The following is a 26,054-nucleotide window of genomic DNA, read 5'->3' as shown; positions in this document are numbered from 1 at the left end:
TTCTTGATCCTTTGTGAAGCAACTTATGTTTCATGAGCACAATGTGGATCCCTCTTCTGCAAAGAAGGCTCAGCTGGAGACAACATTCTGATATTTGTAATGTGTTCGTACTGCTTGTACTCTTCCTCAGAGTGCATGATTTCTGGGATGGGGTGAAGACTTCACAGCTTTTCTCAGTCAGCTTCTTGACTCTGGATCTTCTGAGTAGAAGTGGTGAAGCTCGTTTGCAGTGTAACTTTCTTCTGCTGCTCATGAAAATTATGGTGCAGCACAAGAATTTTGGATGATACCTGTTCTGAGTTAGTGCCACAGAGATTTTGTACCTGGTGGTACTTCAGCTACTAGTGTTTTCTGGAGTATTGGCTTTCTAAAGAAAGTTCCCCTCTTCTTCCCCCCACCTCAGCTCTTACAGAGCTTTTACTGAGAAGTGACTTGAGACGTTTAAAAATCTGTTGTTTTCTCTCCATTTCCCCTGCAAGAGTAATAATGCCAACTCTTTTAAAATAACCCCTTTTATTCAGGCAGATAAGTGCAACTTGGGTTCTTTCAGTGGGGTGTGTTTTTTTGGTTGTGTGTGGGTTTTATTTTTCTGTTTGTGGCCATTCTGGCCATGTGGGTAGTCTTATGTGTCTGTAAACTCAGACTTTTTTGCACCTGAAAATGTAGTTGTAATAGGCGTTAACATATCCTTCTAGCTCACTTGGGAATAATGATATCAAAGACATGGCAGTGCAGCTGTTGGCACCTGACAACAGCAAGAATGTTTATACAAGTTCTACAGAGAATTTGTGCTTGAGTTGCTGGTGCATGTGGCCACACACTTGATGCGGTCACTACTTCTGCCAGAACAATGTAAGCTGGTATGAGCTTGCTGGCAAGCAGGGCAGCAGTGTTTCTGGTTTAGTTTGTTGTACTTTGTGTTAGGATTGTGGCCATTGGTACTAGGGATTTGTAGAAAATATCGAAGAACTTGCCAGCAAAGTTTAAGTTGACAAGCAGGTGTTCTTTATTGCGGTGCTGGGAGACACAGAGGACAGCTCCTCCAAGTGTGTCTCATTTGAGCACCAAGCAAGCTGTGATTATATAATCATTAAATGTACATATTAATTACATTACGTGCATATTCATGAAGTTACTTATGCATTACATCATCTCTAGAAAATTCTTCCTGCATGTGCACAATAATGTGGTATTGGTCATTGGGACCCCTGGTGGTCGTTTCTTCATCATCTTCCTCTTCATTACTTCATCCTTTGGCTGAACTTTGGAATTGGCCAGCCTTGTTGTCCATTTGCCAGTTCCTTTAGTTTGTTTTAACTGGTTTCCCTAAACATTAACTGAAGAGTTCTCTTCCTTATCATTGTTACAGAGTCCACCTGGAGTTCAGGTCGCTTAGTTACAAGCAAAATGTTTGTTCTATTTACAATGAGCTATCCTTCATTCTGTCTTGCTTGTTCTTTTCCCATCTCAGTAGTGTATTACAAGAATTAGGAAAAGACATCCAAGCAAAACAGTGGCTTGTACCAGGTGGGGTAGAATACTTCTAGGAATAAAACAATAAAATAATGATAATTTGAGCTTTCATAGCAATATTTGAGAATTTCTGCCTCCCTGTAAGATTTTGTACTTCAAAGAAATTTCAAGTTCTTTTATTCTTGGAGCAGCTGTTTCCTTTCTTTTTCTGTTGCTGTCTGTATTTTAAGAACTTGTACTGGAGCCCATTAGCATAGCATCTCTGAGTGGTATTTATTTTATATGTCTCCAGAAAGCTATGGCTGCTGTCCGTGCTTTCAAAGATAAGGAATGCTTCTGTGGGGGCTTGGGAGGATAATTTTTTTTTTTTCCCTCTGATCTTTGGCTGAACCAAAGATGTCTGTATATTATTAATTTTTAAAGAGGTTAAACTTAAAAGGCTTGTGTAGTTTTACTATGAAATTTACTTAAAACGCGTCTTTCCTTTTAAGGTGGATTGAGAATAAGGATGAAAGCTAAACAGATGCTAAGAAAGGTTAGAATATCTTCCTTTGTAGATTTAGTAGTAATAAAGAAGCTAAAGTTCAGTATATAAAGAGTGAAATTAATATTTTAAAGTTTTGGTGAGTGATGAAATAGACTGTATTTATTATTAAAGGTTTAGTTCTGTTACTCCATATTGATGCTCATTCCATCTTGGAATCTTAAGACTGTGTTTGCAAATTTTTGAGGGGAAAAAAAAACCCCAAAACAAAACCAACAACAGTTTTGGGAGGTAAGAAGGAACTAATGCTATATGCTTGCTGCGTATGGTAATTTCCATTCATTGTGATTCAAACCTGAGTCAATTTTTAATTCGTGTTGCTTTATACAACAGGAATGGGTTTCTGGTGGCTTTATTATGCAAGTTTACTGAAGTTGTGTCTGGCCTGGGGTAGGGAAAGGGCAGACAGTAATGAAGCCAGTCTGGGTACTGGCTGCATGATGCAAGAGATTTGAAGGGTCTGAAACATTTGAGGTAACAAATTTGAAGGCATCCAGGGCTGAGGTGGGAGGAAATCCCTCAGATACACACCGTAACCCGTTCCTCAGTTTTTGCATTGGGTCAGAGTTGAAGCAGTCTCTTCCAACCCTCCAAAAATGCTCTGGGAGAAGTGATGAGTGCAATGCAGATCTAAATAGCTCAGCCGTAGTCATTGTGAGTCCAAGGCCTCCTGTAGTGTATTAATGAGATATTTGCCATTGTCTGGTATGAGCTGTCTTCCCTTACTTCTCTCCCAGATAATGGCAAATTGACTGTAAAATAGTGCTGCTTTGCTCCAACTTCCACATGCTGGTTGGGGGAGAAAAAGTGGGCACGTTTCATGCAGTTTATCCTTGGTTTCTTGACTTTCTGTTAATATTTTTTTATCACCTGGAATAAATATTAAGCTATATTTCAGCATTGGTGGCTTTGGAATTAGTGGGGATTAGGGTTTCAGCCATAAGAAAAAAAGCGGGGGGGGGAGGGGGGAGACTGGGAACACATAGAAAATTTCAAGAGAAGTAGTGTTTTTCATGAGGAAATGCTGGTAAATGCTTCACTGAGTAAAATGTGTGGAAAACTATATTGGCAAAGTTAGGCTGAATTTTACCAGCTTTTCAAAGCTGATAAACTAATCTGATAAATTTTATTGGGATTTTATCATTGGTTCTCAAAACACGGTTAGACCACTGCAAAATTTTTCTGTTATAAATTAAAATTCTGAATTTGGGAGAGGGGCATTTTAATAAAGTTTTGATATAGCTACTGTGGTTGCAGTACCCCTTGTGGTTTATTTGGGCATTGCCTTTCTAATCCATGCATCTAGTGTTAGTAACAGAATTATTTGTTTCCATTTATGTTCTCATAGAGGAGATCTCTGCCTCTGGTGACAGCAGAATTATATTTTCTTTTGCCTGTTAAGAAGGCAAAAGTGTTCCATGAGGATATTGGTTGTAATTAAAAATAAATATAATAAATATAAAAAGAAATAAAAATAAAAAACCTAATTGCCTGGTAGCTGTGCCTGACTTACTGAAGTTGTAATAAAATTTGCTTACATGGAAATAAATACTAATGATATGAAGACACACTGCTGTCTGTGTGTAATAGCTGTTCTGCCAGTCATAGTTTGGTTGTTATGCCTGTATTTCAAGGCTCTGCAGCAGAATATTTTGATGGTACTTTACTGACATGAGGCTGAATACTTTCATACCCATGAGAAGTGGGGAACTAATGTCACAAGTGTGAAATTGTGTTGTTTGTGTTGAAGAAAGGTTAAATTTTTTCTTAAATGAATTTTGGAAGGCTAAATATGTACATCATGTGAAGTATTAAAGTGTATTTAAACAAAAGCACTGCAAATTCTTTGTAATGCTTTATAAAATATTGATATATATGTAGCTATAAGTGGTTTCAATGCAGCATGTGAAGTATGAGTGAAATCTTGAATTGTATAAATGGACAAAGTTTTAAAAGTTGAGTTTTGTTCTAGTTTGTCCTTTGTGCATTTGGAGTGGCAGCTGTCCTCAAGTTGAGGGCAGGGTTCTTAATATTACTAGCAGTATGTAATATTATGAAGCAGTAACTGCAGCACAGCTGTTGTATTCTGTTAAGATTGGCTGGTTACAAGATTTCACAGAAATAGCAAATACAGTTTACCAAAATGGCATCCATATGCACTAATGTATTGCTACTTTTTTTTTGGGCATGAAGCCACAGTGTGTGCTGTACCAATAGTTTTTTACCATGATCAGGATTTCAAATGACACTGTATTGACAGTGCTAGTATTTTGAGTAAACAAGTGGGATATGTGGGGAATCCTCCTCAAGACTCAAAGCCCATCTCAAAGATGGGCTTTCACAGCATGCAGTGATTGCTCAGGCCAGTCTCAAAGTTCTTCTGTAGATTGTGTTGCTCTCTTCAAATATTAGTACTCCACCTGTATGGCTTAATGGCGTTCTTGTGCTCAAGTGGAAGAGGACTATCTTTATGCATAATTGGATTTGATTCCGTGTCAGTGTTAAGGGATGAATTACCATTTCCATTGCTAAATCTCAAATTCTCTCTAGTGTTTTGCTTCAAGTTAAAAAGGAAAAAAATTGGCTGATCTCTTGGTATTCATTGTCCATCCCTTTGTAAACTGAGAAAGCGCATACCTGAATGGTTCCAGTGTTTCAATTTCAGTTTTACAGACAGTTTCTCTTAAAACACTAATAAATAACCTTGACTGAGAATTCCAAGGGAGCAGGGCTGAGAAATATTTTGGCTTTAAAATCAGGACCATATTCTGAAAATGGTTTCATCAGCATTGCTGTAGAAAATGCAGGTAAGTTCAATAACCAAGGGAAAGAAAAGTCAAGTTTTGCTTCAAGTCTAGTTGTAATTAGCTGTGAGGAAGCTCCCTGTTCTCACTGACTGTTTCTGAAGATTTGAGAGGCCTGTTAAGATTCCTAAAGAAGTGGCAAATGCTCCATCCTTGTCATTGTTCAAGGCCAGGTTGGACAGAGCCTTGGGTGACCTGGTATAGTGTGAGGCATCCCTGCCTGTGGCAGGGAGGGTTGGAACTAGAGGATCTTAAGGTCCCTTGCAACCCTAACTATTCTATGATCTTGTGTACATGTAGGTTTGTAGAGAATGCAGTAATTGCAAACCTAGGCTAGGCTTGGGAGCTTCATATGCTTTTGTGACATTAAGACTAAATACTAAAGTCTGGTCCCTTCCAAGAGCTAAGCAATAATTTGTAAATTAAACTCCTGCAGTTTAGGAATGGTCTTGTATGGTCTTAAAACTTCTAAAACAAAAATAAACTTAAAAATAAAATGTTTTCTTTGATTTTTATCCTGATGAGCTGCCAAATCTGAAGCTAAATGTTCTCTTTATCTGTTGGGAAAATGTGGAAAGGTGGATCAGCAAGGAAAGCTTGAGTCCTTGTCTCAGGCCTCATATAGAAAGATTGACTCGGGCAATGCATGTAGTTGAGTCCTTTGCTCTTTGATGAGGATACTAAATGAAGTAGCTGTTGATACCACTGGATGATCACTTGTAGGCTGGTCATTTGTGTTGGGAACTGCATCTCCTTTTATAGAAGAAGAATGAAAAAATAAAGGCAGTATTAATATATCAAGTAATCTGTATTAACACTCTTCTTGCTGCTGTTTTTCAGGATTGTATGACTTGCAAAATTACTTGTTTGGGGACCTGCAGTGGTGTTTGACTGGATATTGCTGTCTGGTTCTGAATGATGTCAGAACAGGATTTGGCAGATGTTGTTCAGATTGCTGTTGAAGACCTGACTCCAGATAACCCAGGTACAGTAGAGGTGTTAGTGATGGCAAAAGAAAAGTATATTTATAGTATTGCTCATTGACAAGGTGGAAATTGCTGTTGAGCTTTTCTTAATATAAAGCAGTGCTGCAGATTCTTTTCTGAGAGGTGCTTCTTAAGACTACACATCAGGTTTTCAGTAGCTTGTATATCTTCAGTACCCTTTAGATCAGTTTTTTTTAAAAAATAATTATTTTTCTTTTAAAGGCCTTTTTGTCTGGGGCTTTTTTGTGCAGGGGCAGACTAGTGCCAAAAACTTTGCAGGAGGCCATATTTCATTCAAGGTTTTGTTTTTCTCCAGACCAAATGTATGTTTTAGGCTTTCCCTCAAATGATAACTATCACCCATCTATTATGAATTGTCGTGGTTTAAACCCTAGCCAGACAGCTTGTTCACTCACTCCCAGTGAGTGGTGCCCAGCTGAGAACAATGGAGGCCCCCCCCGCCTCCCTCCCCGGGGTTCTCCTGTTCCCTGCTCCTGGAGGAACGGGGAGGAGGATTGAAAGAGTGCAACTCCCACGGGTTGAGACAAGAACAGTCCAGCGACCAATGTACAACACAAATCACCACCGCTACCACCAACGACAACAATGATAAGAGAAAATAACAAGGGAAGAGAATACAATACCACTGTCCAAGAAATGAGTTCCACCTGGAAGCCCGTGTCCTTCCGGGTAACTCCCAGTTACCCCCCACCCCAGGCATGACGTGCTGTGGTATGGAATACCTCTTTGGCTAGCCTGGGTCAGGCACCCTGTCCCTGCTTCCTCACAGCTTCCCTTCCTCCCTGGCAGAGCATGAGCCTCACAAAGTCCTTGGTCAGGGTAAACATCACTTAGCAACAACCGAAAACATTGGTATCACCAACACTGTTCCCAGGCTGGAAGTCAAAACACAGCACTGCACCAGCTACCACGAAGGAGAAACGACTGCTACTGCTGAACCCAGGACATATCTGTAAAATAGTTTCTCTGATATGTTATTGAAATTTAAAAATACTCCTGGAAGCAAATACAGTGATATTCCTTGCTTAGAACTTGACCTACTAAGCCAAAAAAGTGATAAGCCATACTCACTGATCCTATGCTGCTGTTACTTGTGAGGAGGTGACTGAAAGAATGGCAACTACAGTTATGAAAAACAGAAATGCATATCAAAAGAACTTATCTTCTGATACAAAACTAAAAAGTTACTTCAGAAATGTTCCCAAGTGTTGGAGGAGAAGCTGGGACCTCCCTGTTGTAGTCTATCTAGCTGGTAACTTGGTGTTCAGGAGTGTCTACTATGGTCTGGTCAACTCTAAACAAGACTTCCTTTGCTCAGCTTGGTAAAGGAACTCCAACTTGTTCTCATCTTGGGTGATGCTGACTGAGGCTTTTCAGGGCTTTACACTTCTTTTTTTTTTTTTTTTTTTTTTGCTAGCCAGCCAGGCCTTAAAGTTCTAAATTCAGTTCTTTTATTACTGTTTTCTTCAAAGTGTTTGCTGTTAGACAAAAGGCTATTAGAGGCTATGGGTCTGTATATGTAAGTAATTATTCTGGAAAGCTGGCAGGATTTTGTTTACTGGGGGGGGGGAACTGCTACTAGCCTGAGTAGTGGGTGTAATTCTGGGTAGATGCAGGGACTGTGACAAGGAAGACCTTGGGACCACTGTAGGAGAGGATCTGGATTGAGACCATCTTAAAAACCTGAACATGCACAAGTGCACAGGACCTGATGAAATCCATCCGCGGGTCCTGAAGGAGCTGGCAAATGAAGTTGCTAAGCCACTGGCCATCATATTTGAAAAATCGTGGCAGTCAGGTGAAGTTCCCGATGACTGGAAAAAGGGAAATATAACCTCCATTTTCAAGAAGGGGAAAATGGATGACCCAGGGAACTACAGACCAGTCAGTCTCACCTCCGTGCCTGGCAAAATCTTGGGAGCAGATTCTCCTGGAAGGCATGTGAAGGCACGTGAAAAACAACAAGGTGCTTGGTGACAGCCAGCATGGCTTCACTAAGGGGAAATCCTGCCTGAGCAATTTGGTGGCCTTCTACGATGGGGCTATGGAACTGATGGACAGGGGTAGAGCAGTTGATGTCATCTACCTGGACTTCTGCAAAGCGTTTGACACTGTCCCACGGGGATTCCTTGTCTCTAAACTGGAGAGACATCAATTTGATGGATGGCCCACTCGGTGGATAAAGAACTGGCTGGATGGCTGCATGCAAAGAGTTGTAGTCAATGGCTCAGTATCCAGCTGGAGACCAGTAACGAGTGGTGTCCCTGAGGGATCAGTGTTGGGACTGATCTTGTTTAACATCTTCATCGCTGACATGGACAGTGGGATTGAGTGCACCCTCAGCAAGTTTGCTGATGACACCAAGCTCTGTGGTTTGGTTGATACCCTGGAGGGAAGGAATGCCATCCAGAGGGACCTTGACAAGCTTGTGAGGTGGGCTGATGCCAACCTCATGCAGTTTAACCATGCCAAGTGCAAGGTCCTACACCTGGGTCGGAGCAATCCCAGGCACAGCTACAGGTTGGGCAGCGAAGAGATTCAGAGCAGCCCTGCAGAGAAGGACTTGGGGGTGCTGGTCAATGAGAAAATGAACATGAGAAGGGAGTGTGCGCTTGCAGCCTAGAAAGCCAACCATATCCTGGGCAGCATGAAAAGGAGCGTGACCAGCAGGTTGAAGGACGTGATCCTGCCCCTCTACTCTGCTCTTATGAGACCTCACCTGGAGTATTGTGTGCAGTTCTGGTGTCCTCAACATAAAAAGGACATGGAACTGTTGGAACAAGTCCAGAGAAGGGCCGCGAGGATGATCAGGGGACTGGAGCACCTCCTGTATGAAGACAGGCTGAGAAAGTTGTGGCTGTTCATCCTGGAGAAGAGAAGGCTGCATGGAGACCTCATAGCAACTGTTCAGTATCTGAAGGGGGCCTATAGGGATGCTGAGGAGGGACTCTTCATTAGGGACTGTAGTGACAAGACAAGGGGTAACGGGTTAAAACTTTAACAGGGGATGTTTAGATTGGATATAAGGAGGAAATTCTTTCGTGTGAGGGTGGTGAGGCACTGGAATAGGTTGCCCAGGAAGGTTGTGAATGATCTCTGACAGTGTTCAAGGCTGGGTTGGACCGAGCCTTGGGTGAGATGGTTTATTGTGAGGTGTCTCTGCCCATGGCTGGGGGATTGGAACATTGGAACTAGATGATCTTAAGTTCCTTTCCAACCCTAAGTATTCTATGATTCCTCCTTTGTACAGAGCTTCATTTGTACTTTTTATGGTTTTGTGTAAATGTGGGGGTAAGAAGCCTGTAAAATCTGTCAAAGCAGAACAGCCAGTGTGGTAATTCAGCTACCTCCTGGTAAGTTCCTAAAAAAAATATAAGAAAAAATCCAAGGTAATGCTTGAATGATATATCCTTAGTGTGTTTGAAACAAAGTATTAATTTGGATAAATGTTTTTTTGAGAAGCAGTAAGCCATTGTCATATATTTAAGAGAAAACCCAAGTAAGTGTGAAATAATACATGCAATATATTAATTAAGCACCTTTTACTTTTTATTTAATCCATTTCATATATTTTTAATTTGAGCCTTGTCCTCTTCTATTATAAGCTATGGCAGTGCTTTTTTCTTTGCAGTTGTGTTGGAGAATCCTGAAGTGACAGATGATGATGTAGAGCCTGTTCTGAAACATCAGCGTATAGAAATTAACTGCCAAGATCCCTCTATTAAGGTTATGATGATGCCTTTTCCTTAATTCAATTACAAATAAAAGAAAGTTAGCTTGCTTAGGGAAATACGTTGAAAGAATGTCAAATAAACTGTTTATTATGGTATTACATAAGACTGGAATTATTCATAGCCTTCTTGTAGATGTTAGTTCATTTTTTGCATGAAGATCTGGATAATTTCTTAGTTCTCCAGTGTAAAAATCTGTAGCAAGAATTTTACATAAAGTATGAAATGTCATCAGATTTCATTACAGTTACTCAAATGTCACTATTGGTACATTGTTTGATGAAGTGAATGAAGTTGACCTAAAAGATAAACTTGAGCATGTATTTGTATTACAATTTGTATATACTTTTAGCATGCTTGAAATTATTATTTTGAGCTAACAACATTCTCTTAATAGCTAAGCTGGATTTGGTTCAGGCTCAGTAGCTCAGGCTTTTCTGTACTTGCAGAACTTCCTCTGCTTTTCTCTACTGTGTTTTAGTTTTGTGGGGTTTTTCATTGTTGTTCCTTGGAGCATAAGTCTGAGAGTAGTGTTTTACTGCCACACATGTTAAACAGTATGTAGTTCTGTAGTTTTAAAATGGTCATCATAGAAACTGAAGTTCTGTATTGAAAGGGCACCAGGGAGCACAACAGCACTGTAAACCGGTTTAAGTTGTAACAGTGGGCTGCGAGATGGCATAGTCGCTGTTCACAAAGGAGAATGTGTAACATTACCCTTTAATAGCCTATTTTTCCCAAGAGGATCCAAGTAGAATAGGCTTTTTTTGTATAAGGTTGCTTAGGAAAACAGATATTCACTTTTCTTGGTTTGCTGTTCAGGAGAAAACTTAAGTGAGTGGCATTAATTGTCTCTGAGGTTATTCATGTTGATATAATTTCCACTGTAATCATCTGAATTTATCTGTTTAGGGTAGGAAAAAAATACTTTATTCAGGAGGATATATTCATAGATGTAAAACTTAAAGGATTCTACTTCTGTGGAATGAAAGGCTTTCACATGTGTACAGAATCATACCAACAAAGTGCTTAGGTGAAAATCTGTTTGGCTTGGATGAATTTGGTTTCCAAGTAAAGATCTAGAAGAACTTGAGAATGGTAAAATGCTCCTGGATGTCATCAGTTTCGTATGTGGATGAATGTTGTCACTAGGCATGCTGCTAGTTGCTTTAGAATTGTTTTCCAGTCACATTTATGTGGAGATTCCTTCTGCGTATGTTGCTTAAGATAAATGCATAAGTCTTTAAAATCAGTGTCTTTCATTCTCCCTTTCCAGTCGTTCCTGTATTCCATTAATCAGGCAATATGTCTGCGGTTGAATAGCATTGAGGCAAAGTTGCTGGCATTGGAGGCGACCTGTAAATCATTGGAAGAGAAGCTTGATCTTGTCATGAACAAACAGCACAGCCCCATCCAAGTCCCCATGGTGGGAGGTTCGCCTCTTGGCGCTACGCAGACATGCAATAAAGTACGATGGTAAGTGTCCTGGGTTCAGCTGTAACAGTTATTTTTCTCCTCCTTAATAGCTGTTGCAGTGCTGTGTTTCAGCTTTAGTCTGAGAACAATGCTGATAACACACCGGTGTTTTAGGTTTTGCTAAGTAATGCTTATCCTGATCAAGGACTCTTCAGTCTCTCATTCTCTGCCAGTGATGAGGGGCACAAGAAGCTGGTAGGAAGCAGAGACAGGGCACCTGACCCAAACTAGCCAAAGGGGTATTCCATACCATAGAACGTCATGTCCAGTATATAAACTGGGGGGAGTAACCTGGAAGGGCAGATCACTGCTTGGGTCAGGCTGGGTATCAGCCAGCAGGTGTTAATTGCATTGTGCATCACTTAGGTTCATTACTTTGTTTCCCCTTCCCTTTTTAGTTTTATATTCTCTCCCCTTATTTCCCTTATCATTATTATTACTATTAGTGGTAGTAGTAGTAGTTTTGTATTATACCTTAGTTACTGGACTGTTCTTATCTCAACCTGTGGGATTTACGTTCTTTTGACTCTCTTCCCCATCCCACGGGGTGTATGTGGGGGGAAGAAATGGGAGAGTGAGTGAGGGAGCGAGTAGCTGTGTGGTTCCGAGTCACTGGCTGGGCTTAAGCCATGACTGATTACTTGTCAATGTGCTTTTTAAAATAATGTAAATCTGTTTCTTTGACATCAAGTTCTGCAGCTGTCTGCATAGATGTCAAGAGCTTGGAGTGCTGTTTATGAGTGTCAAATTAATTTACCTTGAAGGTAGTTTTTGTACCAATTTCATGATGTTACTTAGAATGAGGCACTGGTCCATGGACAGTGTCTCATTCTATTTCCATGTTTCATTTTGACTTAAGACTGGTTCATCCATTCTCTGGGGGTCAGATGTTTTAGACAGGTTTTTAAACTTGCTGGCTTTTTTTTTTTTTTTTAAAATGTTGCTGTTTTGAGTTAATGCGTTCATCATCATTCTACTTGTTTTTCATTTACCAGAAATACAACTGAGTTTTACGTGCTTGTTTTCGAGAAATATGCTTCTCAAAAGACTCTTTTGTCTAACAACTGTTTCCTCCTCATTCATACTTTTATAACTAGAAAAAACTTAATACTCCTAAATAATTACTTTTTATTTTCCATTACAAAGGTGCATAAGCAACTTTGGCATGTCATACCATTCTAGTCAAGATATACTGCTTTTCCATCTTTATCACTATCTTTGAGCTGTCTCAATATCTGAAAGTTACTTTGTATATGTTTTTGGTAGGTTGTACTTGGTGCAGTTTCAGGTGTGCTACTCTAGAGCTCTGTAGAAAAAATTAGTTCCTTGCTTTATATTTTGGGGTTCATCCATGTGATGTAATGGAGGGGGAATCCCCAAACACCATTTTATTTTTACATCTTTCAGTTCATGCATTTATGAAGCAGAGTGAAGTATAACTGTTCTACTGTAAGGGTTCAGAGTTGGAGGTTTCTACCTGAGAGGGATACACTCTGCTCAGGTAACTGTACCTGTTGCATAACACAGTTACTTCATGGTTGTTAACTGAGTATGATTACTTCTGATGAATGGAGTCTAATCTTTTAAAAAGATACCTTGTTTGTATTTAAGAATCTAAAATAATACAATACTCAGTATGTTCCTTGATTTGTTTTAAAAGTTCAAATGCCTTTTTTTATTTCCAGTATAAATTGGAGTAATCTCTGCTCCTCTTGCTGTAGCAGTTATTTCTCCAGTCAGGAACAGCTGATATCCTCAGACTTTTTCCCGAAACAACGTTTCAGATGTCCAAATACAGTGTTTGGGCCTTTGTTCTTGTGCTGGTAATCACCCTGACCATTGGACATCTGCCTTTTCCCTTTTTCCATTTAATTTTTCTTTAAAGTAGGTGCTGTGTCTACCTGTGTTTTTGAAAGCTTCCCAGTCATATGTTGAAAAGGTTAATTATGGCTGGATTCTGTATCAAAAGAGATAAAGTACATGGAATAACTATTTGGATCATAGTTCAAGTAACTAGAGCATTACACAAATTTTTGCTAAATAACCTTTATTAATTATTTCTCAAGGAATGTTCTGTAAATCTGTTGCTAATTCTTTTTTCTCATTATGTTAGAGATAGAGTTCTTGTGTGTAAGCTGAACTTATTGTGCTTTGTGCACAAAAGACTTCAAAACATTTTCAGAAATGAATTAATAGACTCCCAAAGGGGCCATGCATGTTTCCTCTGTAAATTGTTCTATTTTTTTTGTTTCTTATGGTATTTGCCAGATCTGAGGTGGGTGGTTTGTTTTAAATCTTTGTAACCATTGGAAATGACCTGTGTGTTAATGGTGAGCTTGGTGTTTAATCTTTTGGGTAGATACATTTATGATGATGGCTTCTCGACAGTCTGAACATGATTTAGGTAGAAGTCTTGAAGACTGTGAGATTCTCTGCCCCAAATATTTGTTAGTATTGGTATGAATCTGCACATTATCAAATGCATCTTGCAAAAAAAAATTACCTTCAAGGTAAATTAATTTGACACTCATAAACAGCACTCCAAGCTCTTGACATCTATGCAGACAGCTGCAGAACTTGATGTCAAAGAAACAGATTTACATTATTTTAAAAAGCACATTGACAAGTAATCAGTCATGGCTTAAGCCCAGCCAGTGACTCAGAACCACACAGCTGCTCGCTCCCTCACTCACTCTCCCATTTCTTCCCCCCACACACACCCCGTGGGATGGGAAAGAGAGTCAAAAGAACATAAATCCCACAGGTTGAGATAAGAACAGTCCAGTAACTAAGCACTGAGGGCTTTTTGTTCTTTTAGCAGTCTATGGCCTATATGACTACAAATAGGTAGGGGTGTATGTGTTTAACCTGCATTAGTAGCCAGTCGCTTTCACAGTGATGGTGTTTTACACTGATTTCCCTGTCTCGCATTCATAAAAAACTTTATCACTTGTTGATTATTTCCAGTTAAACCCTGTATGAACTATTTTGTTGTATGAACTCTATAGTTCCCTCTTCACCTTACATCGCAGATGGCAGTGGAGAGATGCCAACAAGAGTCAGTATTTTGGATAGTGAGTTTCAGATTCTGCATCTGAATGAGATTCTTCAATCTTAATCTCTTCCTTCTGCCACTAGTGTAATACTGGATTTAGCACTCCCAACAAGAACATTGTAGTTAGCAAAAGCATGTCAGCCAGGTGGTGCTATGCTGTCAGTAAAGCAGACTCGTTCTTTTGTTTTTCATAAATACCTTAGGCTTTATGAACTTTTCCACTCTACTGTAACCAAAATTCACTATAATCTTGGTAATTTAGTGATTTGCATTAATTTGGTGCGGATTTAACACAATCAAAATTTATTTTACAGTAGTGTACACACAGTAAAGTGTATGAACTGCGCATTATAAATTCACAATTTGATTACTTTGTGCTATTTGTGCTTTTAAAATAAAATTGCTCTCCCAAGACTTGTCAGTTTGAAATACGTTTAGGTCATCGTGTGATATTTGAAAAATCATGGCAGTAAGGTGAAGGTCCCAACAATTGGAAAAAGGGAAATATAACACCCATTTTCAAGAAGGGGAAAATGGATGACCCAGGGAACTACAGACTAGTCAGTCTCATCTCTATACTTGGCAAAACTTGGGAGTGGATTCTCCTGGAAGGCATGTTAAGGCGCATGAAAAACATCAAGGTGCTTGGTGACAGCCAGCATGGCTTCACTAAGGGGAAATCCTGCCTGAGCAATTTGGTGGCCTTCTACGATGGGGCTATGGAACTGATGGACAGGGGTAGAGCAGTTGATGTCATCTACCTGGACTTCTGCAAAGCGTTTGACACTGTCCCACGGGGATTCCTTGTCTCTAAACTGGAGAGACATCAATTTGATGGATGGCCCACTCGGTGGATAAAGAACTGGCTGGATGGCTGCATGCAAAGAGTTGTAGTCAATGGCTCAATGTCCAGCTAGAGACCAGTAACGAGTGGTGTCCCTGAGGGATCAGTGTTGGGACTGATCTTGTTTAACATCTTCATCGCTGACATGGACAGTGGGATTGAGTGCACCCTCAGCAAGTTTGCTGATGACACCAAGCTCTGTGGTTTGGTTGATACCCTGGAGGGAAGGAATGCCATCCAGAGGGACCTTGACAAGCTTGTGAGGTGGGCCAATGTCAACCTTATGAAGTTTAACTATGCCAAGTGCAAGGTCCTACACCTGGGTCGAAGCAATCCCAGGCCCAGCTACAGGTTGGGCAGCGAAGTGATTCAGAGCAGCCCTGCAGAGAAGGACTTAGGGGTGTTGGTTGATGAGAAACTCAACATGAGCTGGCTTCAGTGTGCGCTTGACTAAAAAGGCCAATGTGAGATAGGCAAATCTGGCTGCAAAAAGCACAGGGAAAGGTCTCCTTGGGTGGTATAGGCGGGGTGCAATTCTTTCTACGTTGTCTTTTCTCCTTGAGACTAGTTCTCAAATGAGACAGAGCCATTATGTATGCTGTGTCTCCAAGTCTCCTGATTGGAGGCCAAGGTGGACCACTGATGGTAATCAGTATGGCCAAGGCTGAGGTATTGTTTCAGGGAGTCCTTATATCTCCTCATTGGGGTACTTGTATTGCGGCAACTGGGGGTGAGTTCACCATAAAACACAATCTTAAGGAGGCGGTGATCCTTCATCCTAGAGATGTGCCCTGCCCAGCGCAGCTGTGATTTCAGCAATATGGCCTCAATACGGGCGACCCCTGCCTGTTCGAAGACAGTAACATTTGACACAGTCCAATGGTTGTTTAGAATTGTACGGAGGCAGCACTGATGAAAGCGTTCTAGGAGTTGCAGGTGATGACGGTAGATTACCCATGATTCAGACCCATATAAAAGAGTAGACAGTACAATGGCTCTATAGACACTAATCTCTACTTTTCTTCAGATGTTTATTGCACCAGGCTCTTTTATGGAGCTTACTGAATGCTCTATATGCCTTTGCTATTCTGTGCTCTATATCTTTGTCGATCGTGGCATCCAAGGAAATAATGCTTCCCGGAGAGCTGAGCTGCTGAACTGACTTAAGCTCTGACTCGCCAATAGTAATGTGGGGATGATGATAATCTTCTTGTGGTGCAGATTGGTAGGGAACTACTGTCTTCTTCAAGCTGACTTCCAGCCAAAAAAGCTCAGCCACCTCCGCAAAGCAAGGTGTTAAGCGCTGCAGAGCTGCTTCTGTGTGGGCAACAAAGTCAGCAAAAAGCAATTCATGGACAAGATGATTTAGGGTCTTAGTGTGGGCCTTCAGTCGCCTTAGATTGAATAGGCTCCCATCAGTACGATATTGAATATAAATGCCATTTTGTTCATCGAGGTCTACCGTAGACCTTTGGAGCGTCATACAGAAAAAGACTGTGAACAAAGTTGGTGTGAGAATGCAACCTTTTTTCACACCATTGGTTATTGGGAAGGGCTCGGAGAGTGAATCACCCTATCTGACTTGGCCGTGCTGATCCTCATGTAACAGAATAATCATTTTGAGGAACTTGAGGGGACAGACTAATCTTTCCAGGGTCAGCCACAGGCCTTTTCTGCTCACAGTGTCAAAAGCTTTGGTGAGGTCAACGAAAGTTACATAGAGCCCCTTATTCTGTTCTCTACACTTCTCTAGCAGTTGTCTGAGAACAAATACCATGCCTGTGGTACTTCCGTTAGCTCTGAAACCACACTGACTTTCAGGTAGAAGTTCTTCTGCGATAGAGAGCACTAATCTGTTCAAAAGTATTTTTGCAAGGATTTTTCTAGCAATGAAGAGCAGAGTTATACCTCGGTACCTTGAACAGTCTGACTTTACACCTTTTTTCTTACACAGAGTGATGATAATTGTGTCACGAAAATCTGATTGTAATTTACCTTGTTCCCAACAGTGCACAACTAGCTTGTGAAATTTAGCATGAAGTGCTTGGCCTCCATGCTTCCAGATTTTGGGTGGGATTACATCCACCCCAGCTGCCTTGCCAATTTTCACCTGCTGTATAGCCTTACGAGTCTCTCCCATGGCAGGGGCTATATCCAATTCGTTTTTCACCGGATGTTGTAAAATGTGCTGAATTCCTTCGCCTTGGACTACGCAGTTAGCACTGAGGAGTGTTTGAAAATGTTCAGACCAATGATTCAGGATGGAGATTTTATCTGTAAGAAGCGTTTGGCTATCTTCCCTAAGTAAGGGGCTTTGAACCTGAAATACACTGCTTTCAGAGCCTCATAGAATTCTCTGTGGTCACCCAAATCTGCTCATAATTGAGTCGTTTCTGCTGGGTTGAGCCACCACTTGTTCTGGATGTCTTGAAGTTTCTGTTGGAGTTTACTATGTGCAAGACGAAAGGTTTCTTTTCTCACATGGCAGAGTGGCTGAGTGAGGTGTGGTTAATGGGCAGATCTCTTCTTTGTTAGCAATTCCTGGACCTCTTGATTGTTATTGTCAAACCAGTCCTTGTTCTTATTTAAGGAGAACCCAAAGGATTCTACGGAGGACTGCAGGATACTAGTTTTAATATGTTGCCAAAGCCCTTCAGGAGAAGAATCTATAAGATGGTCTTCAAGCCTAGTTTGAAGGTTAGCCTGAAAGCTGTCCCTCACTGCAGCTGTTTGAAGTTTATTAACATTGAGCCTCCTCCTTGGAATGCTGCCCCTCTTGGGTTTGGGCTTGAAGTGGAGGTTAAGTTTGCAATGTAGAAGGCGGTGGTCTGTTTGACATTCTGCACTAGGCATCACTCAGGTGTGACAGACATCGCGAACATTTCTTTGGCGCAGTAAGACATAATCAATAAGGCGCCAATGTTTAGATCGAGGATGCATTCAGGTTGTCTTCCGGCTGTCTTTCTGCTGGAAAATAGTGTTGGTGATGGTAAGCTGCTGCTCTGCACAAAAGTCTAGCAAGAGGCGACCATTATCATTGCATCTACCAACACTGTGCTTGTCTACTACTCTTTTCCAGGCTTCAAAGTTCTTACCTACTTGGGCATTGAAGTCACCAAGGATTATGATCTAATCATCTATAGGAGCCTTTTGAGTGAGGCGATGTAGGTCGGAGTAGAAGTTTTCTTTTTCTGCAGGGTCAGCTTGCAGCGTTGGAGCATATATGCTGAAAAGACCAACATGTTGCTTATTGTTTAGTGGAAGACGTAAGGAGATAATACCATTGGAATGACCTGTTGGCACATTTTCAAGTTTAGAGATGATGGAATTTTTAATCATGAAGCCAGCTCCAGAAAGATGACTTTTAGTTTTGGATTTGGCTGACCAATAGAGTGTATAGCTGGCACCATGTTCTTTAAGGCTACCTTCCTCATGAAGGCAAACTTCGCTGAGAGCAGCAATATCAATGTTGAGTCGTGACAGTTCGTGGGCAATTGGCACAGAACGGCACTCGGGATGCCCACTGTTCACTGTCTCAAGCATGGTTCTGATGTTCCAACATGCGAGTGTCAATCTGGACACACCATTGGAGGCAGGTGTATGCCTTTGTCTCTTTGTCTTTAATCGACTGCAACAGAAGATGCCCATTGGCCGCAGCTAGACAACCAGGTAGAGGGGGAGATGAGCTTTGGTTAGTCCGCCTTTTCTAGGTCTCTCTCCATATGGAGCAAGCAGTGCTATCCTTGAAAAAAGGCTGCTTGGTCATTCAGGATGTTGCCGAACAAGACTGTCATCTCCTGGGTCAGTCTTGAGCGACTGATGTCCTAAACCGCCTGCATGCAGGGCTGGGTCTGTGACTTCCAGTGCACCTTATCATCTGCCGTTTTGTCCCTCCCCTGTTGTTACAGGGCTTTGCAAGTGTGGCTAAACCCTTCGGGCATGCGCAGTGGATTTTTTAGGTGAGGCACAGTGTGCGGGGAACTGGCCCCACCCTTTACACCTGAGGTTTATCTTCCAAGGCCTAGTGAGCTTGGATGGTGACAGCAAAGTCCTCAGGTTGTAGGTTTGATTAGAGTATCCTTCTTTTATATTGATGACCTTATAGGGCTAAACGAGCTCCATCTGCTTGGGTTTGCAGTTAGAGTTGTCCTTCTCCTAGGATGGTTGCCTGAAGGCTAGTGAGCCCATCCTGCCCATGGACACACTTTGTCTGACCCTTCAGTTGAGACCTGTCTGGTATGGGAGACCCTACCAGAGGCATATGCCACCACCAGCATAGCTCCCAACCTCACAAGGGCACACAAGCTCTTTCCCCATGATAAGGGGGTGTCTGTGAAAGACATTAGGGGCTGTAGTGATAGGAGAAGGGGTAGAAGTTTATAAGTTCATTACTGTGAGGATGGTGAGGCACTGGAATGAGTTGCCCAAGGAAGTTGTGAATTCTCCATCCTTGGCGGTGTTTAAGACCAGGTTGGACAGAGCCTTGGGTGACATGGCTCAGTGTGAGGTGTCCCTGCCCATGGCAGGGGGGTTGGAACTAGATGATCTTAAGGTCCTTTCCAACCATAACTGTTCTATGATTCTATGAAAACAAGGACAACTTAGGCAGAGGAGCTTTCTTCTGTGTCATCTTGTGGAATTTTGTAGTTACAGAATACTGGGTGAATTCACAGCTACTCACTATGGCCTGATTTGGCTTGATCTGGAATTTTGTGCTGTGTGCAGCACTGTGCACTGGCTGCTTATAAGAGGGAGTGTTAATCTATCCATATAGCTGCAGTAGGGAGGCAGAAGTCTCATTTTTGCAACACTTATCAGCCTTATATCGGATAATAAGTTGTCTCTACTAGTGAACTTAACATATTGGGATAACTTCTGACAGTTTTGTGTCAAACTGTTGTTTCCAACATTTAAAAATTCTGATTAAGGATATAAAGTGGAAGATTTCAAGGAGATTTGCAATAAGTCAGGAACCACCCCATATTATTAGTTCCCAGGGCAGAAATGCAGCGCATGTTAGAGTCTCATTCTGCTTTCTGTCTCCTTATTAAACACATGATCAGTGATATGTGTGGAAATTTTCCAACATCTTTTTCTGGATATGTGCTTTTGGAAGGCTTGCTGATGCTGCTTGGCAAACAACAACATTTTAAATTCAGAAATTACAGTTTTGTCTACTGGTCATGATATTTTGCATAAATACATCATCATGAAGCCTGAATTGTGTCCTCAGTTCTTTTGTTCATATTGTTTACCCTGATCTGCTGTTATGGTACTTCATTATGTTCTAGCTAAATGCAGTGCCGATAAGGAATGAAGTAAAAGGGTACGTGGTGCTGTATAATGCATGGTTTGTATGAATGGTTGAGATACAGTGAAACAATAGGCAAACTTCTGGATCTCCAAGTGAGAAGTTTAAGCTACAGCAAAAACTAACAGGAGAAATCTTTTGAAAAAAAAGTCATTCTGAATTTGTGAGACTTAAACTGGCTTGGGAGAAACCACCAGGGTGGTGAGGCACTGGAACAGGTTGTCCAAAGAAGTGGTAAATGCTCCATCCCTGGCAGTGTTCAAGGCCAGGTTGGATAGAGCCTTAGGCAGCATGGTGTGTGGTGTCCCTGCCCATGGCAGGGGTTGGAACTAGATGATCTTAAGGTCCTTTCCAACCCAAACTATTCTAAAAGTCTGTGAAACAATAACAGGCCACAAACAATATGGAATGACTTGTAGCTGTTGTATTTCAATAAGTCATCACAGGAAAAGCAGAACTGAACAAGCCGAATTTTTGTATAGGTTTTTGTCCTATATCCTCTACCTTTTCACTGAACAAGCCTTGTATTTCCTGTGTGGTCTGTGATGATCCCTGCTGTGAGGTTTTGAAATTTTCCGTGCTGTTCCTATGATAATAACATTTATTAACTGCTGGAGTTAGCTGCTGTGGGCTTGTCTTTACCCCAGCCTCAGTTTTTAACATGTGTTTAGTGTATCTCAGGCATTTTCTGTCAGATTTGGTTTTAAGTGTAAAATTTCTTTGGGGACTGGAGAAAAAGCCTGTCAGAAGGTTTTGAAACTAGTAAAATAGATGGCAGAAATCCTTAGGTTGCACAAAGTTACGCTCAACTATATGGAGCTTGAGAAAAGAGCCAAGGACCAGCAGGAAAATAATGTAATAAATTAGTACATGTTTTTCCCAGTGTTCTGAGCTTTGTTTGGTTTTATGCAGCATTAGCACAGCCCTGCTTTTCCATCCAGGAAGTGATTGACTCTTCCTCTGTCTGCAACATTTCCTGACAGTATGGCTTTTAAACTCCTCTAATTTCTTTGCTTATGACGTACCATGCTGGTCAGAAATCTCAGTAGCTGCTGAAAGCTTCTTGGATAGGAGAGCTGCTGCAATGCTTGATGGCTTGTTGGCATGGCAGCCTCAGATGATGATTGAGATGTAGCATGCACTCAGGTCTTGAGACTTAAAAATTGATGAATGTACAGTGTGGAAATGCGACTCAAATCTTATCCATGTTTTGAAGAAAATAATTCATCTGAAATATTTCATTCTAGGAACAGTGTTATTTTTGTCAGTGTCTTACCCACTCAGAAGAATGAATAATGTAAATTTCAAGTATAAATCGTTAAGGTTGGTTGCTTCTGATAACATAGGAATTTGGTTTGGTTTCACAAAACCCTCCATCATTTGTGTTTATGGGTATTTTCTGCAAATACTACATTGTATGGTTCTGCTGTTATTTTGGACAATTTTCTTGGGTGAATAGATGTAATTGAAAGTAGTTTCTAAAATGCTGTAATTCTGGAGAGGATTTAAATTGAAAATTGGTGTTCATATTTAATAATAAAAGTGTTTCTGATGAAATATGGAAACTCATAGGTTAATGCAGCTTTTCTTTTGTTTAGCTATTTCCTTTGAGCCTTTGTTATGTTAAAGTTGAAATACAGACCACGTACATCTGGTTCTTTACCATATGTGTTTGTGGCTAACCGATTAAGGATACTGATCACTAAGTGTAGAGATAGAATTGCACATATTTTTGTCTTTAATAATGGGAACTGGAGAGTTAAATGGAATTGTGGAATTTAATGCACTCAGTTACTGCACAAAGACCTAACATGGTATCCTTGAACAAGGCTGGTTGGTGGGTTGGACTGTAGTTTATTATGCTGGAAAGCTGGAGAGAGGCTTTTTACAAGGGCCTGTAGGGATGGGACAAGAGGGAATGGCTTTAAAGTGACAGATGGGAGCTTGAGATGAGATCTTAAGAAGCTCTTACCTGTGAGGGTGGTGAAGCACTGGCACAGGTTGCCCAGAGAAGCTGTGTATGGCTGCCCCATCCCTGGCAGTGTTCAAGGCTAGGTTGGAAGGGGGTTGGAGCAACCTGGTCTACTGGAAGGTGTCTATGCCTGTGGCAGGGGGGTGGAACTAGATGAGATTTAGGGTCCCTTCCAACCCAAACCATTCTATAATTCTTAAAGTGGAGGTGCTTCAGGTAGTCTTGTCTGCAGGTAATTGTGGTGTTGGTAGATTCAGTCAACTAGTTTTAAAAAACAGCATGTGTCTCTCTTGACATGCTAGGAAACAAATTTAATTTATTTTGTTTTCTTAACATACAAAAGAGAACGCTTGATGAAGTTGTGAACCAGATGGGATGGATGAATGTGTATTTCATTAATAAATTTGTCTTACCGTTAAGTGTAATCAAAAGGATGTAATAGGTTTTGAAGAACAGGATTTGTCCATCTACTTGGTTTGCAGCATGCCACTTGGCAAATTGTGTGGCTACAGATTTCCCAGGTTCCAGATCTGTGTTTCTGGTGTGTGATTGTTTCTTTGTTTATGAGTGGCTTTGTAATCACATAATGTAAAATTGAAAACTGAGATAGCTTTAAACAAAATTGTAAAACAGGAGGATGTGGGGTGGAAAAAATTGTAGGATAACTGTTCTTCTAAAATTAGTGAAACTATTGTTGCTCCTGCATGAAGTCTTTAGGGGGAAAAAAACCTCAAACCTAAAGAATTATAATCAACTTATTGGTATAAAAAACAAAATAGCTAGAATTCTATTTTTCCCTGTGACTTACAACCCCTTGACCAACCTGATTTCATGTTATCATGTATTGAATAGCTTTTTCATTTTTGTTGCCTTTTTCTTAAAATCAGAAGGGTTTTTATAGATTTGCGATAAACTATCCTGCTATGTTAATCTAAGGTTTTAGAATAGTAATCCTTCAGTTCTAATCACTAAATAGTGGCTGTGGAGTTGCTGGCATATATAGTTACTCTCTTTCCCATGTTTGCTGCAGTTGATATTCTAACTCATTAGGTGATGTAAACCACTATCCAAGTTTATAGCTATTTTTGCTTAAAAAAAATAAAATTAATTCAGTAATAAATTAGCATATTAAACCTTGGGGATTGTTACTGGCTTTAACTGAAGCTGAAAGGTCTGAAGGCCCTCAATTTACAGGAATATGTTTTTTTTATTTTGTGTTTTTTGTGTTTTTTTTTTTTTTTGTTGTTGTGGGGCTTTTTTTGTGGGGGTGAGGTGTTGGCATTTGTATTTGTTTTGTGTGGCGTGTGTGGTTTTGTGGTTTTTTGGTGGTTTGATAAAGTAGCTAGTTTGAAACAAAGTATGTATCGAGGAATATAGTATCCTGAAAGATGTATAGTATATGGTTTATATTCAAGTTGCAGGTACATTACTCTGCCTGCTATGAGCCTGAGTTCATTCACTAAACTTTAGGCCTGAAAAAATATTTCCCTGGAAGGAGATCCATTTCCCAAGACAGCTCAGCAGGCAGCTCAGAAAAAGATGTCAGTGACTTGGGGTGCTAATCAGAATGTATTATAAAGGTTTTATTTGAGCAGCTTTGGAGTTCCATCAGATTTTTAGAAATTCTTGCTGCTTTCTATAAGCAAGCCAGGTTTATTTATACTTCAGTATGTTTTGTGTTAGAGTATTTTTTGGGGGGACCTCATGCAGTAGTGTCTTTAGTGCAAACCTTCAAGCTTGGGAATGGCTGACAAAATCACAAATGAACTTTCATCACTGTTTTGGACTGGACCCTTGGGCATCAATAAATAACCTTTCTCAGTTACTTTCTGTCATCAGTGTGCAAACATTCATTTTAAATTACCAGTTCAAGTGTCATGTCTATAGGTTCTGTTTAACATTTCTGTTTAAAATTAATGGGTTTGTTTCATGAAGAATTGAGGATGATTATGTTGTCCTGGTGTGAATAGCTCTTTCATGTAAGTCCAGTCTGTTTATGTCTGGGTATGGAGTGGGTTGAAGGAAAATGGCACAACTCTCGGCAGTTAATTTTTACCGTGTTCATTCTGGGCATAGTCACAATTAGGGAACAAAATCAATATTAGCAAGAGTTAAAGATCATGATTAAAACTTCATGACTTTGGAGGATTTTGCCCCTTTTATGAATTTAAAAAAATTGTTTAGAATTTCAGTTTGTTTTTTTTTTTTAACAAATATAAGCAAAAACTTGATATTTGGATAAAAGATTTCTGGTAAAGTGGAAGCTTGGCTAAGGGAGTCATAATTTGCACATTTATAATTGCGTTGATTGGCTCACAGTGCTTTTAATTTCGGTGCCTTTGAGGCTTCTGTTTTCAGTTCTATCTCCCACTGGGGTTTTGGGGGTTTTGCCTGATCAATTTTTTTTTTTTTTTTAAGTCCTTACTGAAAAGCTAGAGATAAAGGTTTGTTACCTGTGCATTCATATACACACAAACCTGCACATTTTCATTTTCAAGTTGAATGTGTTCAGTATGTTTTGTATGGCTTTCTTAAGGTTGGCTACTATCACATTATAATACCAGATAGAGATGAATAGTGTTTTAGTCTTGAAGAGCAGTTGTGACTTGAATTATATAAGTGGATAGATGAAAAATCCAGATACCTTCTTCAGCTATAGTAGACATGTTGATATGAAAATTATAGTTCTGTATGCATTCAAAAGTTCAGTTTATGTAATTCCACGAATCAAAGGAATCATTTGAATAACTGTCAGCCCCTCTTTCTTTATCCTCTGTAGTGATAGTTCCTTCAGCTGTGGAATGGGAGGGGGGCACAAACCCCCCCCCGCCACCCTAATCTTGACATATTTGATTCCCAGAAAAACATGTTTCCTAATTTCTCAGAAGAACTTGTCAGCCTTAGCATCTTGAGACGGATTCTGGACCTTCACAGCAGTAAGAATACCAAATGCAGTGACAGGACAAGAGGTAACAGGTTAGAACTTAAACAGGGGAAGTTTAGATTGGATATAGGGAGGAAGCTCTTTAATGTGAGGGTGGTGAGGCACTGGAATGGGTTGCCCAGGGAAGTTGTCAATGTTCCATCCCTGGCGGTGTTCAAGGCTAGGTTGGATAAAGCCTTGGGTGACATGGTTTATTGTGAGGTGTCCCTGCCCATGGCAGGGGAGTTGGAACTTGATGATTGTCTTGGGTTCAGCAGTAGCAGTCATTTTTCTCCTTCTTGGTGGCTGATGCAGTGCTGTGTTTTGACTTTCGGCCTGGGAACAGAGCTGATAACACTGATGTTTTGGTCTGGCCAAGGACTTTGTGATCCTCATGCTTTGCCAGGGAGGAGAGGAAGCCGGGAGAAAGCAGAGACAGGACAACTGACCCAAACTGACCGAAGAGGTATTCCATATCACAGCACCTCATGCCCAGGAGGTAACTGGGAGTTAGCCGGAAGGGCTGGGAGACTGCGGGGTTGGAGGAGGTGTCAGCCAGTGCTTGGTCGGGCTGGGGGGGGGGGACGAGTTATTGGTCGGCTGGTGGTGAGATGTTGTATTCTCTTCCCTTGTTGTTTCCTTTATCACTGTTATTATTGGTGGTAGCAGTAGTGATTTGTGTTATACCTTAGTTACTAAACTGTTCTTATCTCAACCCCTGGGAGTTGCATTCTTTTCCATTCTCCTCTCTGTCCCTCTGGGAGTAGGGGGAGGGCAAGAAGGGGGGGGGAGTGAGTGAGCGAGTTGACTGACTGGTTTTAAACCACGACAATGATCTTAAAGTCCTTTCCAACCCTAACTGTTCTATGTTTCTATGAGAAGCTCAGCCTTATCCAAATCCAGGGTAGCCAATT

At 40.7% G+C, this 26,054-nt stretch overlaps 1 protein-coding gene across 4 annotated transcripts in view; it reads left to right on the top strand.

The window, feature by feature from the left end:
* Positions 1-5,063: 5,063 nt before the first annotated feature.
* Positions 5,064-26,054, top strand: part of LOC133281583 (protein BANP-like) — a 97,647-nt gene continuing 76,656 nt past the window's right edge. The window contains exons 1-3 of one of the 4 annotated variants that reach the window (XM_061477310.1): positions 5,064-5,806; positions 9,460-9,554; positions 10,836-11,035. In XM_061477310.1, the coding sequence (XP_061333294.1) occupies positions 5,737-5,806; positions 9,460-9,554; positions 10,836-11,035 (365 nt within the window). In that variant the 5' untranslated portion in view covers positions 5,064-5,736. Of the gene's footprint in view, positions 5,807-9,442; positions 9,555-10,835; positions 11,036-26,054 lie in introns of all 4 variants that reach the window. The other 3 variants (XM_061477308.1, XM_061477309.1, XM_061477311.1) reach the window with 3 other exon arrangements.

Source organism: Pezoporus flaviventris, unplaced genomic scaffold (genome assembly GCF_033815535.1).
Source record: "Pezoporus flaviventris isolate CSIRO_AGI_PZ_B2104156 unplaced genomic scaffold, CSIRO_AGI_Pfla_v1 ptg000103l, whole genome shotgun sequence".
NCBI lineage: Eukaryota > Metazoa > Chordata > Aves > Psittaciformes > Psittacidae > Pezoporus > Pezoporus flaviventris.
Note: the sequence above shows the minus strand (reverse complement) of the source record. Positions and strands in the feature narration are given on the sequence as shown.